The sequence below is a fragment of the Pseudophryne corroboree genome, chromosome 3 (genome assembly GCF_028390025.1).
Source record: "Pseudophryne corroboree isolate aPseCor3 chromosome 3, aPseCor3.hap2, whole genome shotgun sequence".
Taxonomy (NCBI): Eukaryota; Metazoa; Chordata; class Amphibia; order Anura; family Myobatrachidae; genus Pseudophryne; species Pseudophryne corroboree.
In genome coordinates this window covers 408,581,858-408,601,691 of record NC_086446.1, presented here as the reverse complement: position 1 = coordinate 408,601,691, position 19,834 = coordinate 408,581,858, and the positions used below count along the sequence as shown (strand labels likewise).

Genomic DNA, 19,834 nt, shown 5'->3' with positions numbered 1-19,834 from the left:
ACCACCTCACCATCAGAATCCTCCTTGTCAATTTCCTCCCCAGCGCCAGCAACACCCATATCCTCATCCTGGTGTACTTCAACAGTGACATCTTGAATTTGACTATCAGGAACTGGACTGCGGGTGCTCCTTCCAGCACTTGCAGGGGGCGTGCAAATGGTGGAAGGCGCATGCTCTTCCCGTCCAGTGTTGGGAAGGTCAGGTATCGCAACCGACACAATTGGACTCTCCTTGGGGATTTGTGATTTAGAAGAACGCACAGTTCTTTGCTGTGCTTTTGCCAGCTTAAGTCTTTTCATTTTTCTAGCGAGAGGATGAGTGCTTCCATCCTCATGTGAATCTGAACCACTAGCCATGAACATAGGCCAGGGCCTCAGCCGTTCCTTGCCACTCCGTGTCGTAAATGGCATATTGGCAAGTTTACGCTTCTCATCAGACGCTTTCAATTTTGATTTTTGGGTCATTTTACTGAACTTTTGTATTTTGGATTTTACATGCTCTCTACTATGAGATTGGGCATCGGCCTTGGCAGACGACGTTGATGGCATTTCATCTTCTCGGCCATGACTAGTGGCAGCAGCTTCAGCACGAGGTGGAAGTGGATCTTGATCTTTCCCTATTTTAACCTCCACATTTTTGTTCTCCATTTTTTAATGTGTGGAATTATATGCCAGTATCAATAGCAATGGCCTACTACTATACATACTGCGCACAACTGAAATGCACCACAGGTATGGATGGATAGTATACTTGACGACACAGAGGTAGGTAGAGCAGTGGCCTTCCGTACCGTACTGCTATATATACTGGTGGTCACTGTCAGCAAACTGCAAAACTAAAATGCACCACAGGTATAGAATATAGATGGATAGTATACTTGACGACACAGAGATAGGTAGAGCAGTGGCCTTCCGTACCGTACTGCTATATATACTGGTGGTCACTGTCAGCAAATGGCAAATCTAAAATGCACCACAGGTATAGAATCTAGATGGATACTATACTTGACGACACAGAGGTAGGTAGAGCAGTGGCCTTCCATACCGTACTGCTATATATACTGGTGGTCACTGTCGGCAAAACTCTGCACTGTACTCCTCCTATATAATACTGCTGGTCCCCAGTCCCCACAATAAAGCAGTGTGAGCACAGATATATGCAGCACACTGAGCACAGATATGGAGCGTTTTTCAGGCAGAGAACGGATAAAACTGGTGGTCACTGATAAGCAAAACTCTGCACTGTACTCCTCCTATATAATACAGCTGCTCCCCAGTCCCCACAATTAAGCAATAAGCACAAATATTTGCAGCAACATTAATAAACGGAGAGGACGCCAGCCACGTCCTCTCCCTAACATTTCCAATGCACGAGTGAAAATGGCGGCGACGCGCGGCTCCTTATATAGAATACGAATCTCTATCTCAAACCACTCTCATAGTTGGGAAGGGTGAATGTGGTGAAAATGGATACACTCCCCAAGCTTCTCTACAAATTACAGACCCTCCCCATACAGATCCCAGACTCCTGGTTCATATCCATACGGCTCTTGATACAACAATTCATATGGTCCCGGAGACGGCCCAGAATCAGCCGATCCATTATGACCCGTTCCTCCCGTAGCGGTGGCTTCCAACTACCTGATGTCAGAGGCTATTATCGGGCAATATTGCTTAATAGGGTGTTGGATTGGACGAGGAGTCGGGATACCAAGCAATGGGTGGCCCTGGAGGGGCTATATATACAACAATTCCCAGAGATCTTCCCCTGGCTTCCTTCCCTACCCAGGCTACCAGTTCCCCACCCAACTATCACCGCTACCCTCTCCTTCTGGAAAAAAGCACGCACCTGGCCTTCCCTATCATCCACTTTTGCCCATTGACTTCTTTTCTAGCCAACCCCGACTTTCTGCCAGGTCTAACTCCCTCTCACTTTAGAGACTGGGCCCTTGAGGGTCTCTTTAGAGTAGGCCAGCTGGCGTCCCCCTCGGGTGTTAGGCAGTTTTCAGATGTACGATCAAAATGGGAAATCCCGCAACATGACTTCTGGAAATATCTACAGCTTAGGCATTTCCTGCACTCCAAGCACAGATATATCCAGGCCTCACGGGAACTAACACCGTTCGAAAGGCTCTGCGTTTCTAAGTGTACCCCCAAGCATACTGTCTCTGCACTCTACAGATTGTTACAGAGCTCTGATGCTCAGACACCCACATCTTTCCAGGTGGCCTGGGAGAGGGACCTCGGGATCCAACTTACAGAAAAAGAGTGGCAGAAGATATTTATCAAGTCCCACAAAAGTTCAGTGTGTATTCAAGTCAGGGAAACCAATATAAACTTTTAATGAGATGGTACAGACACCCCTCTCTCCTCCACTTCATGTATCCTGGGGTGACGGACAGATGCTGGAGATGTCTCAATGCCACAGGCACCCTAATGCACATTTGGTGGGACTGCCCCCTACTTTGCCCTTTTTGGGCCGACATCATTTCCATTTCACAAACTATACTCCAAACCCTGGTCCCTACTGACCCAGCCTTTTGGCTGCTCTCCCACTCCTCAATTTCACTGGCACAACACAAGACATCATTACTCCGCCACTTATCTAATGCAGCACGGGCAGTCATCCCCACACTCTGGAGATCCCCAAACCCGCCCACAAGAAAGTTGTGGTTCACTAGAATTACCCATTTTATGAATATGGAGAATATCCTCCTGGTCTCCAGAGACAAACTATCGGAGTTCATGGCCACCTGGATAGAATATACGTCCTCTAAGGACTACAAAGACTACGTATACGCTACCAAATGATTCAGCTTCACAGCCACCTGATTAAAGTGAATGCATTGCAGCTATTGCTCATTTCGAAGGTCCCCAGTCCTGGTCACTCTTTCCTATCCTCTATTTCTTCTCTATACCTCATTCCCCGCTCTTTTTCCTTTTAACTATCTTATTATATTTACCTAAGACATCACGATTGTAGTCACTATACAGGTAGCAAACTAGTTGGTAATACTTTGATGCTCTAAGACAACGAACTAAAGCTTGTACCTATACCGACTCCCAGAGTCTGAAATGACATACCATTCTGTTTTCCGTGACTAAAATGTACCTGACCCTAACTATAAGCACTGTTGCCTACGTGTTTGAACGTGATGTAATATCTGTGTCTTTCTGAATAAAAACAGATTATACAAAAAAGAATACGAATCTCGCGAGAATCCGACCGCGGGATGATGACGTTCGGGCGCGCTCGGGTTAACCGAGCCATACGGGAGAATCCGAATATGCCTCGGACCCGTGTAAAATGGGTGAAGTTCGGGGGGGTTCGGTTTCCGATGAACCGAACTCGCTCATCACTAATATAAAGAGCCCCAGCCAGGTTTTTAGATATTTGAGCGGGACAGAAGCCCGCCGCCGAGCGGGCGGGGCTTCTTCCTCAGCACTCACCAGCGCCATTTTCTCCACAGCACAACGCTGAGAGGAAGCTCCCAGGACTCTCCCCTGCTTATCCACGGTGAAAGAGGGTTTTAAAGAAGGGGGGTGGGGGCACATATTTGGCGCAAAATACATACAGCACTATCTAGGTAAACATATTGTGTGTGTTTTTTCCTGGGTCATATAGCGCTGGGGGTGTGCTGGCATACTCTCTCTCTGTCTCTCCAAAGGGCCTTGTGGGGGAACGGTCTTCAGATAAGAGGATTTCCTGAGTGTGTGGTGTGTCGGTACGCGTGTGTCGACATGTCTGAGGTAGAAGGCTTTCCTAGGGAGGAGGAGGAGCAAATTAATGTGGTGTCTCCGTCGACAACGCCGACACCTGACTGGATGGATATGTGGAATGTTTTAAGTGCTAATGTAAATTTATTGCACAAAAGATTAGACAAAGCGGAAGCTAGGGAACAGCCAGGGAGTCAACCCATGTCTGTCCCTATGTCGCAGGGGCCTTCGGGGTCTCAAAAGCGCCCACTATCCCAAATAGTAGACACGGATACCGACACGGATTCTGACTCCAGTGTCGACTACGATGATGCAAAGTTACAGCCAAAATTGGATGTATTCGATATATGATTATTGCAATAAAAGATGTTTTGCATATCACAGAGGAACCCCCTGTCCCTGACACGAGGGTACACGTATAAGGAAAAGAAACCTGAGGTAACCTTTCCTCCCTCACATGAGCTGAAAAAGCTTGGGAATTTCCAGACAAAAAACTGCAGATTCCCAAAAGGATTCTTATAGCGTATCCTTTCCCACCAACGGACAGGATACAGTGGGAATCCTCCCCTAGGGTGGACAAAGCGTTGACACGCTTATCCAAGAAGGTAGCGCTGCCATCCCAAGATACGGCTACCCTCAGGGATCCTGCTGATCGCAAGCAGGAGGTTACTTTGAAGCCCATTTACACACATTCGGGTTCCTTACTCAGACCGGCTATTGTGTCGGCTTGGGTTTGTAGCGCTGTAGCAGCATGGACAGATACCTTATCAGCGGAAATTGAAACCCTGGATAAGGATACCATCTTATTAACCCTAGGACATATAAAAGATGCTGTCTTATATATGAGAGATACTCAAAGGGACATTGGTCTACTGGGTTCTAGAATCAACGCTATGTCGATTTCTGCTAGACGAGTCCTATGGACCCGACAATGGACAGGTGATGCCGACTCAAAAAGGCATATGGAGGTTTTACCTTACAAGGGTGAGAAATTGTTTGGAGAAGGTCTCTCGGACCTGGTCTCCACAGCTACAGCTGGTAAATCCAATTTTTTGCCTTATATTCCCTCACAGCCTAAGAAAGCGCCACATTATCAGATGCAGTCCTTTCGTTCACAGAGAAACAAGAAAGTACGAGGTGCGTCCTTTCTTGCCAGAGGTAAGGGCAGATGAAAGAAGCTGCACAACACAGCTAGTTCCCAGGAACAGAAGTCCTCCCCGGCCTCTACAAAATCCACCGCATGACGCTGGGGCTCCGCTACGGGAGTCCGCCCCAGTGGGGGCACGTCTTCGACTTTTCAGCCACATCTGGGTTCACTCACAGGTGGATCCCTGGGCAATAGAAATTGTTTCTCAGGGTTACAAGCTGGAATTCGAAGAGGTGCCTCCTCGCCGGTTTTTCAAATCGGCCCTGCCAGCTTCTCCCCCAGAAAGGGAGTTAGTGTTAAATGCAATTCACAAATTGTATCTTCAACAGGTGGTGGTCAAGGTTCCCCTACTTCAACAAGGGAGGGGATATTACTCAACCCTGTTTGTAGTCCCGAAACCGGATGTTTCGGTCAGATCCATTTTAAATTTAAAATCCCTGAACCTATACTTGAAAAGGTTCAAGTTCAAGATGGAATCGCTCAGAGCGGTCATCGCCAGCCTGGAAGGGGGGGATTTTATGGTATCCCTGGACATAAAGGATGCATACCTTCATGTTCCCATATATCCACCTCATCAGGCGTACCTGAGATTTGCGGTACAGGATTGTCATTACCAATTTCAGGCGTTGCTGTTTGGGCTTTCCACGGCCTTGAGGATTTTCACCAAGGTAATGACGGAAATGATGGTGCTCCTGCGCAAGCAGGGTGTCACAATTATCCCGTACTTGGACGATCTCCTCATAAAAGCGAGATCAAGAGAGCAGTTGCTGAGCAGCGTGTCACTTTCACTGAAAGTGTTACAGCAACACGGCTGGATTCTCAATATCTCGCTGGTTCCTACGACTCGTCTGACCTTTTTTGGGCATGATTCTGGATACGGACCAGAAAAGGGTTTATCTTCCGATAGAAAAGGCTCAGGGATTCATGTCCCTGGTCAGGAACCTATTGAAGCCAAAACGGGTGTCAGTGCATCACTGCACTCGAGTTCTGGGAAAGATGGTGGCATCGTACAAGGCCATTCCCTTCGGCAGGTTCCATGCGAGGGCCTTCCAATGGGACCTACTGGACAAGTGGTCCGGGTCACATCTACAGATTAATCAGTTGATCGCCCTGTCTCCCAGGGCCAGGGTATCTCTTCTGTGGTGGCTACAGAGTGCTCACCTTCTAGAGGGCCGCAGGTTCGGCATTCAGGACTTGGTTCTGGTGACCACGGACGCGAGCCTAAGAAGGTTGGGGAGCAGTCACACAGGGAAGAAACTTCCAAGGGCTTTGGACAAGTCAAGAGGCTTGTCTTCACATCAACGTCCTGGAGCTGAGGGCCATATACAACGCCCTTCGTCAAGGCTTTACTTCGCGACCTACCAGTTCTGATTCAGTCAGACAACATCACCGCGGTGGCTCATGTAAACCGCCAAGGCGGCACAAGGAGCAGAGTGGCGATGGCGGAAGCCGCCAGGAATCTGCGCTGGGCGGAAAATCATGTAAGCGCACTGTCAGCAGTGTTCATTCCGGGAGTGGACAACTGGGAAGCAGACTTCCTCAGCAGGCATGACCTGCATCCAGGAGAGTGAGGACTTCATCAGGAAGTCTTTGCACAGATTGCATGTCAGTGGGGACTGCCCCATATAGACATGATGGCGTCCCGCCTTAACAAAAAGCTACAAGAGGTATTGCGCCAGGTCAAGAGACCCTCAGGCGATAGCTGTGGGCGTCCTAGTGACACCGTTGGTGTTCCAGTCGGTCTATGTATTTCCTCCTCTTCCTCTCATCCCAAAGGTATTGAGAATAATAAGAAAAAGAGGAGTACAGACAATTTTCATTGTTCCAGATTGGCCGCGAAGGGCCTGGTATCCGGATCTGCAGGAGATGCTCACAGAAGATCCGTGGCCTCTTCCTCTAAAGCAGGACCTGTTGCAACAGGGGCCCTGTCTGTTCCAAGACTTACCGCGGCTGCGTTTGACGGCATGGCGGTTGAACGCCGGATCCTAGCGGAAAAGGGCATTCCGGATGAGGTCATTCCTACTCTGATAAAGGCTAGGAAGGACGTGACCGCTAAACATTATCACCGTATATGGCGAAAGTATGTTTCTTTGTGTGAGGCCAGGAATGCTCCCACGGACGAATTCCATCTGGGCCGTTTCCTTCACTTCCTACAAACTGGAGTGAATTTGGGCCTAAAATTAGGCTCCATTAAGGTTCAGATTTCGGCCTTATCCATTTTCTTTCAGAAAGAATTAGCTTCTCTCCCAGAAGTACAGACTTTTGTGAAGGGAGTGCTGCATATTCAGCCTTTGTACCTCCAGTGGCGCCTTGGGCCCTTAATGTGGTGTTGAGTTTCCTTAAGTCGCACTGGTTTGAAAAGCACTTTAATCGGTGGAGTTAAAATATCTCATTTGGAAGGTGGTCATGTTGTTCGCCTTGGCTTCGGCTAGGCGAGTGTCAGAATTGGCGTCTTTGTCTCATAAAAGCCCCTATCTGGTTTTCTATATGGATAGAGCGGAATTGCGGACCCGTCCTCAATTTTTGCCTAAGGTGGTGTCATCTTTTCATATGAACCAACCTATTGTGGTGCCGGTGGCTACGCGAGACTTGGAGGATTCAGAGTCCCTTGATGTGGTCAGGACTTTGAAAATTTACGTGGCCAGAACGGCTAGAGTCAGAAAAACAGAAGCACTGTTTGTCCTGTATGCAGCCAACAAGGTTGGCGCTCCTGCTTCAAAGCAGACTATTGCTCGCTGGATCTGTAACGCGATTCAGCAGGCTCATTCTACGGCTGGATTGCCGTTACCAAAATCGGTCAAGGCCCGTTCCACTAGGAAGGTGGGCTCTTCTTGGGCGGCTGCCTGAGGGGTCTCGGCACTACAGCTGTGCCGAGCTGCTACTTGGTCGGGTTCAAACACCTTTGCAAAATTTTATTAGTTTGATACCCTGGCTGATGAGGACCTCCTGTTTGCTCAATTTGGGAGCTTTGGTATAATCCCCATGGTCCTTACGGAGTCCCCAGCATCCTCTAGGACGTAAGAGAAAATAAGATTTTAAACCTACCGGTAAATCTTTTTCTCGTAGTCCATAGAGGATGCTGGGCGCCCGTCCCAAGTGCGGACTACTTCTGCAAGACTTGTATATAGTTTTGCTTACATAAGGGTTATGTTGTAGTTTCATCGGTCTCCGACTGATGATAAGTTGTTTTTTCATACTGTTAACTGGTTGGTTTATTACAAGTTATATGGTGTGAATGGTGTGGGCTGGTATGAATCTTGCCCTTGGTTAACAAAAATCCTTTCCTCGTACTGTCCGTCTCCTCTGGGCACAGTTTCTCTAACTGAGGTCTGGAGGAGGGGCATAGAGGGAGGATCCAGTGCACACCCATACCTAAAGTCTTTCTTAAAGTGCCCATGTCTCCTGCGGAGCCCGTCTATCCCCATGGTCCTTACGGAGTCCCCAGCATCCTCTACGGACTATGAGAAAAAGATTTACCGTTAGGTTTAAAATCTTATTTTTTTCGTGCTCGTTTTCATACAAAAATAAACAGAATCCAGGATTTGTTCCCGGGTCCATTTGTTTTTGCGTTTGCGTCCGCGAAAACACTTTAACAGGCTTTTGGTTCTCCAGGCAGTTGAAACAAAATCCCTGATAGTGCCGGCTATTGGGGGTAATTGAATCACCCCTCCAGGATCGGTTAGCAACGGTAATTTACCATGGCTAATTCAATTCCCCCCCATAATGTTCTGCCATCATGCACAAACAACTAAATTTCCACATTATATTGCACAGATTACATACAGACGTAGCCATGCGCATCTTTGCTGACATGCAGCATGCTGCAACACGGCTTGCTGCATGGCATGCCATGCTTCCACTATTCGCAGACGGTGATCGCTCCATTCATTCCAAAAGGAATTAATTAATCGATCGCTAGCTGCGATAGTCGCAGCATGCCGTGATGCAACAATGACTACATCTGTACATTAACTTTATTCTAGAACTTGGTTGTGCATCAATCCAAATAAAGTACACATAATTGGTACGAACATAAGAAGTTGCAGAATGAATGGGTATGTTCTCATAAATTGTAACCGAGCAGAACTATTTATAAATGAAATGATCTTTTTTTTTTTCTATTTTATATGACTGTGGTTTGGATTGTTTGATGGACTTAACACCCTTGTAAAACTAGCTCTGCACATTTATATACTTGTTCCATAAAATGGCTGACTTCACTATGTGTGTCAGTGGTTACAAATTAATGCTATGCATGGCAATTTAAACACTGCTTGATTGGTCATTGTATAATGAAGTATACACCATACACTCCATTTTATAATTTTTTTATTGAAGTTTCATAGAAATAAATAGGGATACAGAAAATGAAGACAAATAAGGTCTGTTGCTGGTCTAATACATCAAGAGGCAGACTGAGGAGAGCAGAGAACTGCAAGATCAACAGGAGTGTTTTATATACTGTATGTCTGAATGTCCCTGCTTCTCCCTGTACTCCCCCCATTTAAGCATGGAAGAAATGGAGGAGGAATATTTACCTTCTGCTGTTTCAAATAGAAAATGTGTATGTACTTAATTTTCAATAACTACAAGACTGGGTACCAAAGCGGTCTTCCACTACTAGACATTCTAAGCTTTAGTAGCTACCAAAATGTGACTCATAAGGTATATTTCTCCACGGGACAGCTTCACTATAAAATGGTAGTATACTTCCTTGTCTTGAAAAAGCAATGTCTTTTAATCAAATTATCTTGCAGGCATATGACTTTTGCATTAGTCAACATAATTGTTTTAAAAAGGGAATGTCTTCGCATTTAGCGTAATATTACACCTTTGTTTTGTTTTTTCTAGCTGGACACAAATCCCAGTGAAAGAAATGTGGAGCAGATTGATGATGAGAGCAGTGCAGGTGAGGTTAAGACACATTGAAAATACTAGGACATGTAACTTGGACATGTTATTGAATGGCAGAGATATAAATAAGAGTTATGTTTTTTCTTTGTTTTGTTCTATGATAGTCACCATTAGTGTCTTACTCTGTGTGACTTTTTTACTGTTGCTAATGTTTTACATGATGTCTGAAGCCCAGGAGAGTCTTGAATCAGACAAACTGTTGTGGCCTGTTGCATCAGCTCTTACTGCAAGACTGCGTAGGCTCATCACCGTATACCAGCGCTGCAACCGCAGGGAACTGGCACGACCAGAGATCTTGGCTCCTACTAACCACAACTACTGGCTGCAGGAGGAAATGGTCAGGAGAGCAGAGATGGACCCAATAATGAAAGAAATGCAAAAAAGGTATTGTCAGCGTACAAGACTCTGTGAGAGCATATAATATGCATTTCTATACACTTTTTTTTTTTTTTCAAATACAGCTTTAAAATCCTTAACTAGCTAATTTCTGTCTCTGAGAATAATAGGAAGAAGTTAAGCTATTTGGAACCACCAAATACAGATGTTTATCGTACAGGAAAGGGATATATTATAATAAGAATACTTGTCAACCATTTGAACTTAGACAAGCAATATCCACACTCAGCACAGTTTTTCATTTTCTAGATGGACTAGAAGAGAACAGGCAGACTTCTACCGAACAGTCTCCTCTTTTGGAGTAATATACGATCCTGGCAAGAAGTGCTTTGACTGGACACAATTCCGAGCATTGTCCCGTCTTGATAAGAAGACCGATGAGAGCCTAGAAAAATACTTCCACAGCTTTGTGGCCATGTGCAGAAATGTCTGCCGTCTTCCACTCAGAAAGGATGATGGTAAAAATGACTACTTCTTATAACTATTAAAATATAGGTAAACAAGCGGATTCTGCCCTGCGTTATTAACATGTTGTAAAAGTGGTCCCTACAGAAGATCTAGGGTTTGCAAATGTTTTCTGTGCACCAAGTCGAAAGTACACCTGAGTAACTTTGTGAACATTTAAAGATGGCAGATGTTGTGACCCTGTGTATCTCTCCCTGCAGGTTCTGCCGATCCTTCTCTTTTCTTAGACCCCATAACAGAAGAACGAGCAGCAAGAACTTTGTATCGTATAGAACTTTTAAGAAAGGTTCGGGAACAAGTACTAAGGCATCCACAGCTTCATGAGCGTCTAAAGTTGTGTAGGCCCAGTCTCTACCTTCCCGTGTGGTGGGAATGTGGCAAGCATGATAGAGACCTGTTAATAGGCACTGCCAAACATGGACTAAGCCGTACAGATTACTACATCATGAATGATCCACAATTGACTTTCCTGGATGCTTATAGGAATTATTCTCAGCATAAAAGAAATGGTGTGGACAACTTGTGTTGTCATTATCAGATAGCTTCCAAAATGTATGAACCCGATTGCCATTTAGAGAGGACATTTGATTCTACAAAGATAGAAGCTGAAAATGAGATAAAAATTGAAGCTGTTGAGGAGCCCATTGCAAATCAAAACTGTAGCCCTCAGGACCTTTCCTGTGAAAACTTCATCTCTCAAGTTGGAGATATGATCTCCAGTAGCCACGATGACTGTTCTCTGCCTGACCCTCTCATGTGTATGATGTATGATGAAAAGACATGTAATAGCACTCTTTTACAAGCTACCTGTGAACAGAGCGCTCTCAATCAGGAGAGCTTCTTGGGTTTGGAAGAAAAAAGTGAGCCGACTGATTACTCCTTAAATAAAACCAAAGAGGAGAATTTAACACAAGTTGAGGAACCTGTTTCTAGAGATTGCTTCCTGGGAAGCAATGAACAGGAATGTGATCCTATAGATGGACAAGATAGCAGATTAGGCAAACCATTTAACAGCAATGAGAGTCATCTCAGTTTATCACCAGAAGAGGATGAGCAACCACACGCTCAAAGCATTGGCCAGAGGGAAGCACAGGCTTTAAATGATCCTTTTTGTACAAATCTTGGTCAAACTGCCTTGAGCCTAGATCTTGACTTTCTGGAACATTCTGCTCTTAGTCCCAATCTCAATGAGGAGAAAGATTGTGGTATAATTGGAGAAAGTCCGGAAAGCCCAAATTGTGATATTCCAGTAGAGGAAAAAGAGGAATGGGGGGCTGAGCTCCAGGAAATTAAAGATGACCCCATTGTAAAATGGCATAAAGAGCTAAATGACATGAAGGAACTTCCTTTAGAAGAAGGTAGTGAAGAGCAAAAAGTGAAGGATTTAAGTGTACAAAATGAAGTTGCAAAATTAGGTGAAGATTGCTGTGCCCAGCCCATGGACGATAAAGACTCTGTGGAGTCCAAACATAAAACTGGTGAAATGCTTTCTGGCCTCTTAAAGCAAAATGCTGGGGATTTGAAAGTTAAATCCCCAGATGAAAAACTGTTAGAGGGGTCTAAATCTCTTACTGATGGAAAAGTTAAAGTGGAGGACTGTGAAGTGAAAAAGGAGAATATGGAGGAGGAATGTAGCTGTAAAGGTAAGCAGTCTATCTTTGTTGGGCAATACCTTTGTGTCATGTAATTAAGACCTTTTATATGCATATATTTTATGCTGCCTGCAAAAATATTATGTGTGGAATTCAATACAGTAAGTACAATACTATACAGGTACAAAGTGCCCATTTTAATTATTGTTTATGTAACTAGTGAGACTAAATAAATAAAATTTTTAACTTAGCAGGTTGATGTGTTGGCAGATCTCTTTGCCCATAGTAAACTATATGGCACCCGGAAAAGTATTCACAGCACTTCACTTTTTCCACATTTTATGTTACTGCCTTATTCCAAAATGGAATAAATTCATTTTTGTCCTCAAAATTCTTCACAGAATACCCCATAATGACAACGTGAAAAAACGTTGTTTTTTTGGGATTTTCTCTCTCATCCACTAGGGGACACTGGAGTTAGACAGCTAGGGTGTGAAGATTGCAGACCAGAGGTAGCACAATGTAGTTTTAAAAAAAATTATTCACAGCTGGCTCCTCCCTCTTCACCCCAACCCTCCAGTTTGAAAAACTGTGCTAGGAGGACAGAAGCACAGGAAAGGAGTTCTTGCTCCAGAAAGATTTCTTTTTGTTCTAAATGATCTATAGGCCAATCCCACCTATCTGAAAGGAGGTGCAGGCTTTTCCAAAAGTACATTTCTGTACTTGTGAGACAACAATCCTGGAGAAAGGGATCAGAGGCTCACCCAGGGGATCCTCAGTGAGTAGCTCTCCTCTAGGGGTCCTAGGTAGGCTCCCCTACCAGACCGAAGCACGGGTCTCATAGTACACTGTGTAATCTCCGTCAGACGGAGCTCCGAAGCGGCGGGTCCCAAAGCAGGTGTTTGCGCTAGCCGGAGATGGAGCGGCGGGTCCCATAGCAGGTGATTGCGCTAGCTGGAGACTGAGCTCCGGAGCGGCTGTACGAGTCACGCTGGCAGAGGGGCTTAAGCAGTGAGATGCGTAAAGCTGGGGAGAGCATAACACTGCTAATAGCGCTGGGTTCCCTTATTAGGGGACGCGGACATAATGGAGCAGCAGCATTCACAAATGGTACTCCCTCGGTTTAAGGGGCTGCAAAGAGGTTATTAAAAAATCTCAGTCGCAGCCTTTTTACTTTCACTTTAGGCGCGCTGGAAGAGCCGGAATCCCCACAGTGAAGAGAGAGGAGATGTGTTTTGACCTGATTATATAATATTATACCGGCAGCCATATCTGACTATAGGTTTTCACTATAAATGTCATATTTGCGCTGGCTCTGGACCCAGACATTACAGTTATAGGATAGGAGCACTGTTTATTGAATCCCACTGGACTTATTTTTGATATTATTAATAATTCATATAATGTCTTCCAAAGGACGCTGATGACAGGTCCTGCGGAGGGGGAGCATCAGAATTCTTAACCCTATTACAACACATGAAAAAAAGAAACAAAATACAATAGTGTAATCCTGTTATAGACACTAGAGTTCTTTCCACTGTGTAAAGGGAAGACTAGGTGATGAAGATGGTCCCAGAAAAGAAAAAAGACGTCCACCTTCTTATGGGGTCACCCAGAGTGATGCCGTGAAGATACGGTAATAAATCCTTACGTGTATGCTTACTTGAAAATATGAAGTAGAAAACACATAAAGGTTTCTTTTCCGTAGATATTACTTCCTCTTTGGCCCGTGTAATGAGTGTGAATATCACTCATATGGTAAGTATGAAATTAAAAAAGGGAAGCTAATTAGGGCAAAGAAACCCTTTTTATTAAGATTTAAAAATGAAACACGAAAAAACAGCCAGCCATACCAAATTGGGGAACAGGGATGGAATTCAACTGACATAAAATGATCCGGACATCAAATGTCATATGCTCCCCTCAATGGATGAACTGGTTTAGACATCAATTTTGTACTATATCAACGCATTTCGACGCACTGCGGCGTCTTTGTCAAGATTTAACAGTGTGTTTCACTATAATATAAAAACATTAAATAAAAAACTCTCTTATAAACAGAAATCATCAAATATAATCATAAACCCATGAAACATACCACCGATGTGCAGCCTCTCATGTATGGTCAGCTGAATGAAAAGACTCCCAGTCTGACCTCTCCTAAATAGCAAAGCCTTAATTGGTTTAATCTTAATTAACCAATGGGCTAACACCCAGTGTGATGGACATTAAAAGTGACCAATGGTTTCCCACTCCCAGAAGGTATGGGTTTATAAATTTGGCGCCTAAATAAACCCATTCAGCTGACCATACATGAGAGGCTGCACATCGGTGGTATGTTTCATGGTTTTATGATTATATTTGATGATTTCTGTTTATAAGAGAGAGTTTTTTATTTAATGTTTTTATATTATAGTGAAACACACTGTTAAATCTTGACAAAGACGCCGCAGTGCGTCGAAACGCGTTGATATAGTACAAAATTGATGTCTAAACCAGTTCATCCATTGAGGGGAGCATATAACATTTGATGTCCGGATCATTTTATGTCAGTTGAATTCCATCCCTGTTCCCCAATTTGGTACTGCTGGCTGTTTTTTTGTGTTTCATTTTTAAATCTTAATAAAAAGGGTTTCTTTGCCCTAATTGGCTTCCCTTTTTTAATTTCATACTTACCATATGAGTGATATTCACACTTATTACACGGGCCAAAGAGGAAGTAATATCTACGGAAAAGAAACCTTTATGTGTTTTCTACTTCATATTTTTAAGTAAGCATACACGTAAGGATTTATTACCGTATCTTCACGGCATCACTCTGGGTGACCCCATAAGAAGGTGGACGTCTTATTTCTTTTCTGGGACCATCTTCATCACCTAGTCTTCCCTTTACACAGTGGAGAGAACTCTAGTGTCTATAACAGGATTACACTATTGTATTTAGTTTCTTTTTTTTCATGGACATTATGATATCGCTGTGAGGATCGTTTAAACAAAGGGACATTTGGAGCGCAGAAAGTGAGACTGTATTTTTCTGTTACATATTGTCTTTGTAGGTTGGTGACCTATTTATACTGTCTACTGCTGCTCTATTTTGCAGCGCCTTAGGAAGATATTTTTTGTTCTGTCCTATTACAACACAGACTGACTCAACAGTTGGTGGTGTGGGGTTTGTAAAAGTCTGGCTAGTTAAAAAAAAAATTTTTTAAATAGTTATATACAATTCCGTCTGTGTGACTCCGATCTTCATTGCGCCCCATGGCCCTCATTCCGAGTTGTTCGCTCGTTCTTTTTCATCGCATCGCAGCGATTTTCCGCAAACTGCGCATGCGCAATGTTCGCACTGCGACTGCGCCAAGTAAATTTGCTAAGAAGTTTGGTATTTTACTCATGGCATTACGAGGTTTTTTCTTCGTTCTGGTGATCATAATATGATTGACAGGAAGTGGGTGTTTCTGGGCGGAAACTGGCCGTTTTATGGGAGTGTGTGAAAAAACGCTGCCGTTTCTGGGAAAAACGCGGGAGTGGCTGGAGAAACGGGGGAGTGTCGGGGCGAACGCTGGGTGTGTTTGTGACGTCAAACCAGGAACTAAACTGACTGAACTGATCGCATTGGCAGAGTAAGTCCCGAGCTACTCAGAAACTGCTAAGATATTTCTATTCGCAATTTTGAGAATCTTTCGTTCGCAATTTTGCTAAGCTAAGATTCACTCCCAGTAGGCGGCGGCTTAGCGTGTGCAATGCTGCTAAAAGCAGCTTGCGAGCGAACAACTCGGAATGAGGGCCCGTATCCTCACTGTCTTTCTCCATCTATATTAATAGGGTGAAAGCACTACTGGTTGGTGTGTGTGTTTAACATGGTGTCTAAAACACCAACCAAGACCACGAAAATTTGTTATGTTTGCTCAATATGTGAGAAAAACAGCACAAGTGTTGGCAGCTCTGCGGTGTGTGACACATGTTTAGGAATGGATGCTCAACCTGGGAGCAGTGGTCCTTCAGGGACATGGGAGAATGCCCTGGGAGATATTTTTAAAGAAATGGCGAAATCTCGCAAGCAACATTTAGAATGGGCTGCAGGCTTTTCAAAGACTATGGAGGAATTCTTAATTAGACTTTCTCCAGCCTCACAGGTAGAAAAACACGTGCGTAAATCTGGCAAGAGACCTCTTCCTGTCCTACAAGAAGAGGAGGAAGGTCTCTTGGCAGATGAGGAGGACAGGCAGTCAGTTGATGGTAGTCCTCAGGAGGAGGATTCAGAGGTCATGGGGTTAGACGCCCTTATTGAGGCTGTGAAGCAGGTCCTTAATTTTAAGGAAGATGAGATTAAGGAACCTGAGGTTTCTGCAGCGGGGTACACCCACAGGGAATAACATTGGGGTGTAGAGTTGGATCTTGATCCCAAGGCAACAGCAGGCTAAAGTTTTGACTGTTCCCAGGATGCATTGCACCGCCTCCTCTATAACCCCGCCTCCAGGCACTGGAGCTCAGTTTGTAAGTTCGTGCCTGCAGAGCAGGCAACTAACAGGTGGGGCTGCGCTAGGCAGCACAGAAAAGAGCTTTATTAGGAGACCTCAAGAGCAGCAGCACTGTTTGTCAGTCTGACATTCTATGCTGCGTCTCCATCACCTCCCCCAGCAGCGATGCATACTCCCGCGGCCTGGTTCCCGGGTACTTGCAGTGGAGGCGCACCGGACTTCAGGCACACACCGCTGACGCTTTCCTGGATTGCGTGGCTGCAAATCAGGGAGGAGGTAAGAGGGTCCCCCAGGTGGGACCCACCGGTAAATCGCAGTCCGGTCACGGGCTCAGGAGACGGACCGCGCCGCTGTCGTGGACACTGTACTGCACAGGGACCCCACTATATCCAACAGGGCAGGGAGCAAAGGTCGGATTTACTAAAATCCATTTACAATAGGCTCCATAGTACCCGGTGGTGAAGTCCAGCAGAGGGGATAAGGCGCTGACCTGTAGTCCCTCCCCCAGCTTCGGGCGCCATCTACTGCTGGTGTTCCTGCCCTGGAGCTGCATCTCTCTCCCCCTCAATCCCTGACAGAGATTTTGGCGCCATCTTCACTACTAGCTGGGCTGATCTCCGGGACTGCTGGGCTAAGTCTCCTCTGTAAAGCCGCCTGTCTCATCAGCGCTGTGCTTTTACAGGCACTTAAGTATTCTACATGTCATTTTTGGCAGTGTTAGTAAAGAACAAGTGTACTGCTAGCTGAATATTTGGTACAAGTATTCTGTGATATACATCCAGTATCTACTGTGCATATTTAAATGTAATTTACTAGTCCAGTGCAGTTTTATTGTTTATATGTAATAACTTCTGCATTGTACATGTGACTGAGTGTGCCTGTAGCTGTTGTGTGGGATTCCATTCTCCTATATCACATATCACTATCACTATATTCTGACCCTGGGGGGCTAGGTGCGTCAGGGTCTCGTGTGTGTGTGTGTGTGTGTGTGTGTATGTATGTATGTGTATATATATATATATATATTAGTGTTACTCAGAATATACAACTTGGTATTTTTACTGTGCGTTTGTCACTTCATATCACTTAAATCCTTTGTTTTGTGTCCTGTGTTTACTGTCACATAACATAGCGTTTTTTTGCAGATATGTTTGTCTGGCTATATTGTACCGTTACGCCCCACGGCTACATTCCCTATAATGTCTGCTACACAGGTCGGGAAATCTGCGTACGCGTCTGCACCATGCCGTACTGGCACCACGGATTTACCTGAGGGGGAAGTTTTAGCTGCTGGTTCAGGCGCTGAGTGCCATACACCCAGTCTACCTGCGGTACCTGTGGCCAATCAAGACCCCACCTTGGGCAGCGTTCTCAAGAATGCTGAGTACACTTGTGACGTGTCCTGCGACCCCTGTGGGACCTCCTGTACCAGTGCAGACACACATTGTCCCTGTAGTTAATCTGCCCTGGACGGATACTCTGTCTACCCAGTTACAACAATTAAATCAATTCTTGGTTAGACAAATGTCAACCCCCCGCCCGTCTGAGGCCAAGGGGTTATCTAAAGGGGCCATTTCTTCCTCACAATCCACTAATATTTCAGATAATTCTTCTGATGTGGATGGGGCATATGCTGATCTGTCAGACACTGATACAGTTGCTTCTGATGAGGAATCTACAACCCAGGTCGATGTTCCTGACCTGGTGTAGACTTTTAAGTTAATTCTTCAAATAGATGATGACATTGAGCCTACTACTGTGTCTAAGAAACCTGACAAGTTCAAACTTCAGAAGGTTGCTAAGGTAGTCTTACCACATTCTGACCACTTCATTGACATACGTCAGGACTCCTGGTCGTCTCCAGGAAATACATTTTCCCTGTCTAAAAAGATGCTAGCTCGTTATCCTATCCTTGCGGAGTTGAGTAACAAGTGGGAAACTCCACCGTCGGTGGACTCTCATGTTGTCCGTCTTGTGGTGTCATTTACTCTGCCAGTCACCACTGTCACCTCACTGAGGGACATGACAGGTATGTGTGTGGAGGGATGCCTGAAGTCTATTTACTCCCTCACTGGCGCTGTACATAGACCCACTATGGCACCCCCTGGGCTGCGAAAGGTATTGAAGCATGGGTTCAGGCAATTGAGGATGAGCTGCCTCTGGATTTTTCTGACACTGCCAGACAATATCTGTCTTTTATATTACCACAGCCTCCCACTATATTCAGGAGGAGGCCTCTGATGCAGGTGTAATGGCGGCCAAGGTATCTACTATGTCCATCCTGGCTCGTCGAATTATGTGGTTGAGGTCCTGGAAGGTGTACCTGAACTGCAAAAAGACCTTGGAGGTACTCCCTTTTAAGGGAGACATCCTATTTGGGGAGGATCTGAACAAGATCGTAACTGACTTGGCTGCTGCCAAGACTGCGTGTCTCCATAATACTAATCCTTCTGCTCCGAATTCTAAGGATACCACCTTTCGTTCATTTCGACCTCCAGGAAAAGCAAAGCGTCAGGTGTATCCGCGACAGGCTTGTACTTCCAAAGCCACTAAACCTAAATCGAAATAATCCTGGGCCGCCCGTCAGCCTGCTTCCAAACAAGACAAACCTGCTGCATGATGGGGCGGGCCTCCCCCTGGGGGACTCTAGAGTGGGTGGCCGACTTCTGCAGTTCGCCCAGGCATGGTTAAAGACCACTTCGGACGTTTGGGCGCGGGAAGTTGTCTCTCACGGTTACGTGATTTCTTTCAAGAGACGTCCCCCTCGCCAGTTTTGCATAATGGTTATCCCTGCGGATCCGTTAAGAACGCGAGCTCTACACTTGGTTGTACAATCCCTCCTGGATACAGGAGTGGTAGTGCCGGTACCTCTGTCTCAGAGAGGCAGGGGATACTATTCGACCTGGTTTCTAGTTCCGAAACCGAATGGGTCCTTCCGGCCTATACTCAACCTCAAATCATTGAACAAATTTGTGAGAGTGTCCAAATTCTGTATGGAAACTCTGCACTCTATTGTACTGGCCATGGAACCCGAAGACTATATGGTATCCCTGGACATACAGGATGCTTACCTACACATACCTATTGCCATGTCGCATCAGCAATATCTGCGGTTTGCTATTGGCA

General features: G+C 45.2%; 1 protein-coding gene across 4 annotated transcripts in view; it reads left to right on the top strand.

Moving 5' to 3' along the window:
- CHD6 (chromodomain helicase DNA binding protein 6) overlaps positions 1-19,834 on the top strand; it is a 522,916-nt gene that overhangs the window by 429,578 nt on the left and 73,504 nt on the right. For all 4 annotated transcript variants that reach the window (XM_063960191.1, XM_063960189.1, XM_063960190.1 and 1 more), the window contains 4 exons: positions 9,715-9,772; positions 9,948-10,161; positions 10,423-10,631; positions 10,839-12,281. In XM_063960191.1, the coding sequence (XP_063816261.1) occupies positions 9,715-9,772; positions 9,948-10,161; positions 10,423-10,631; positions 10,839-12,281 (1,924 nt within the window). The remainder of the gene's footprint in view (positions 1-9,714; positions 9,773-9,947; positions 10,162-10,422; positions 10,632-10,838; positions 12,282-19,834) is intronic.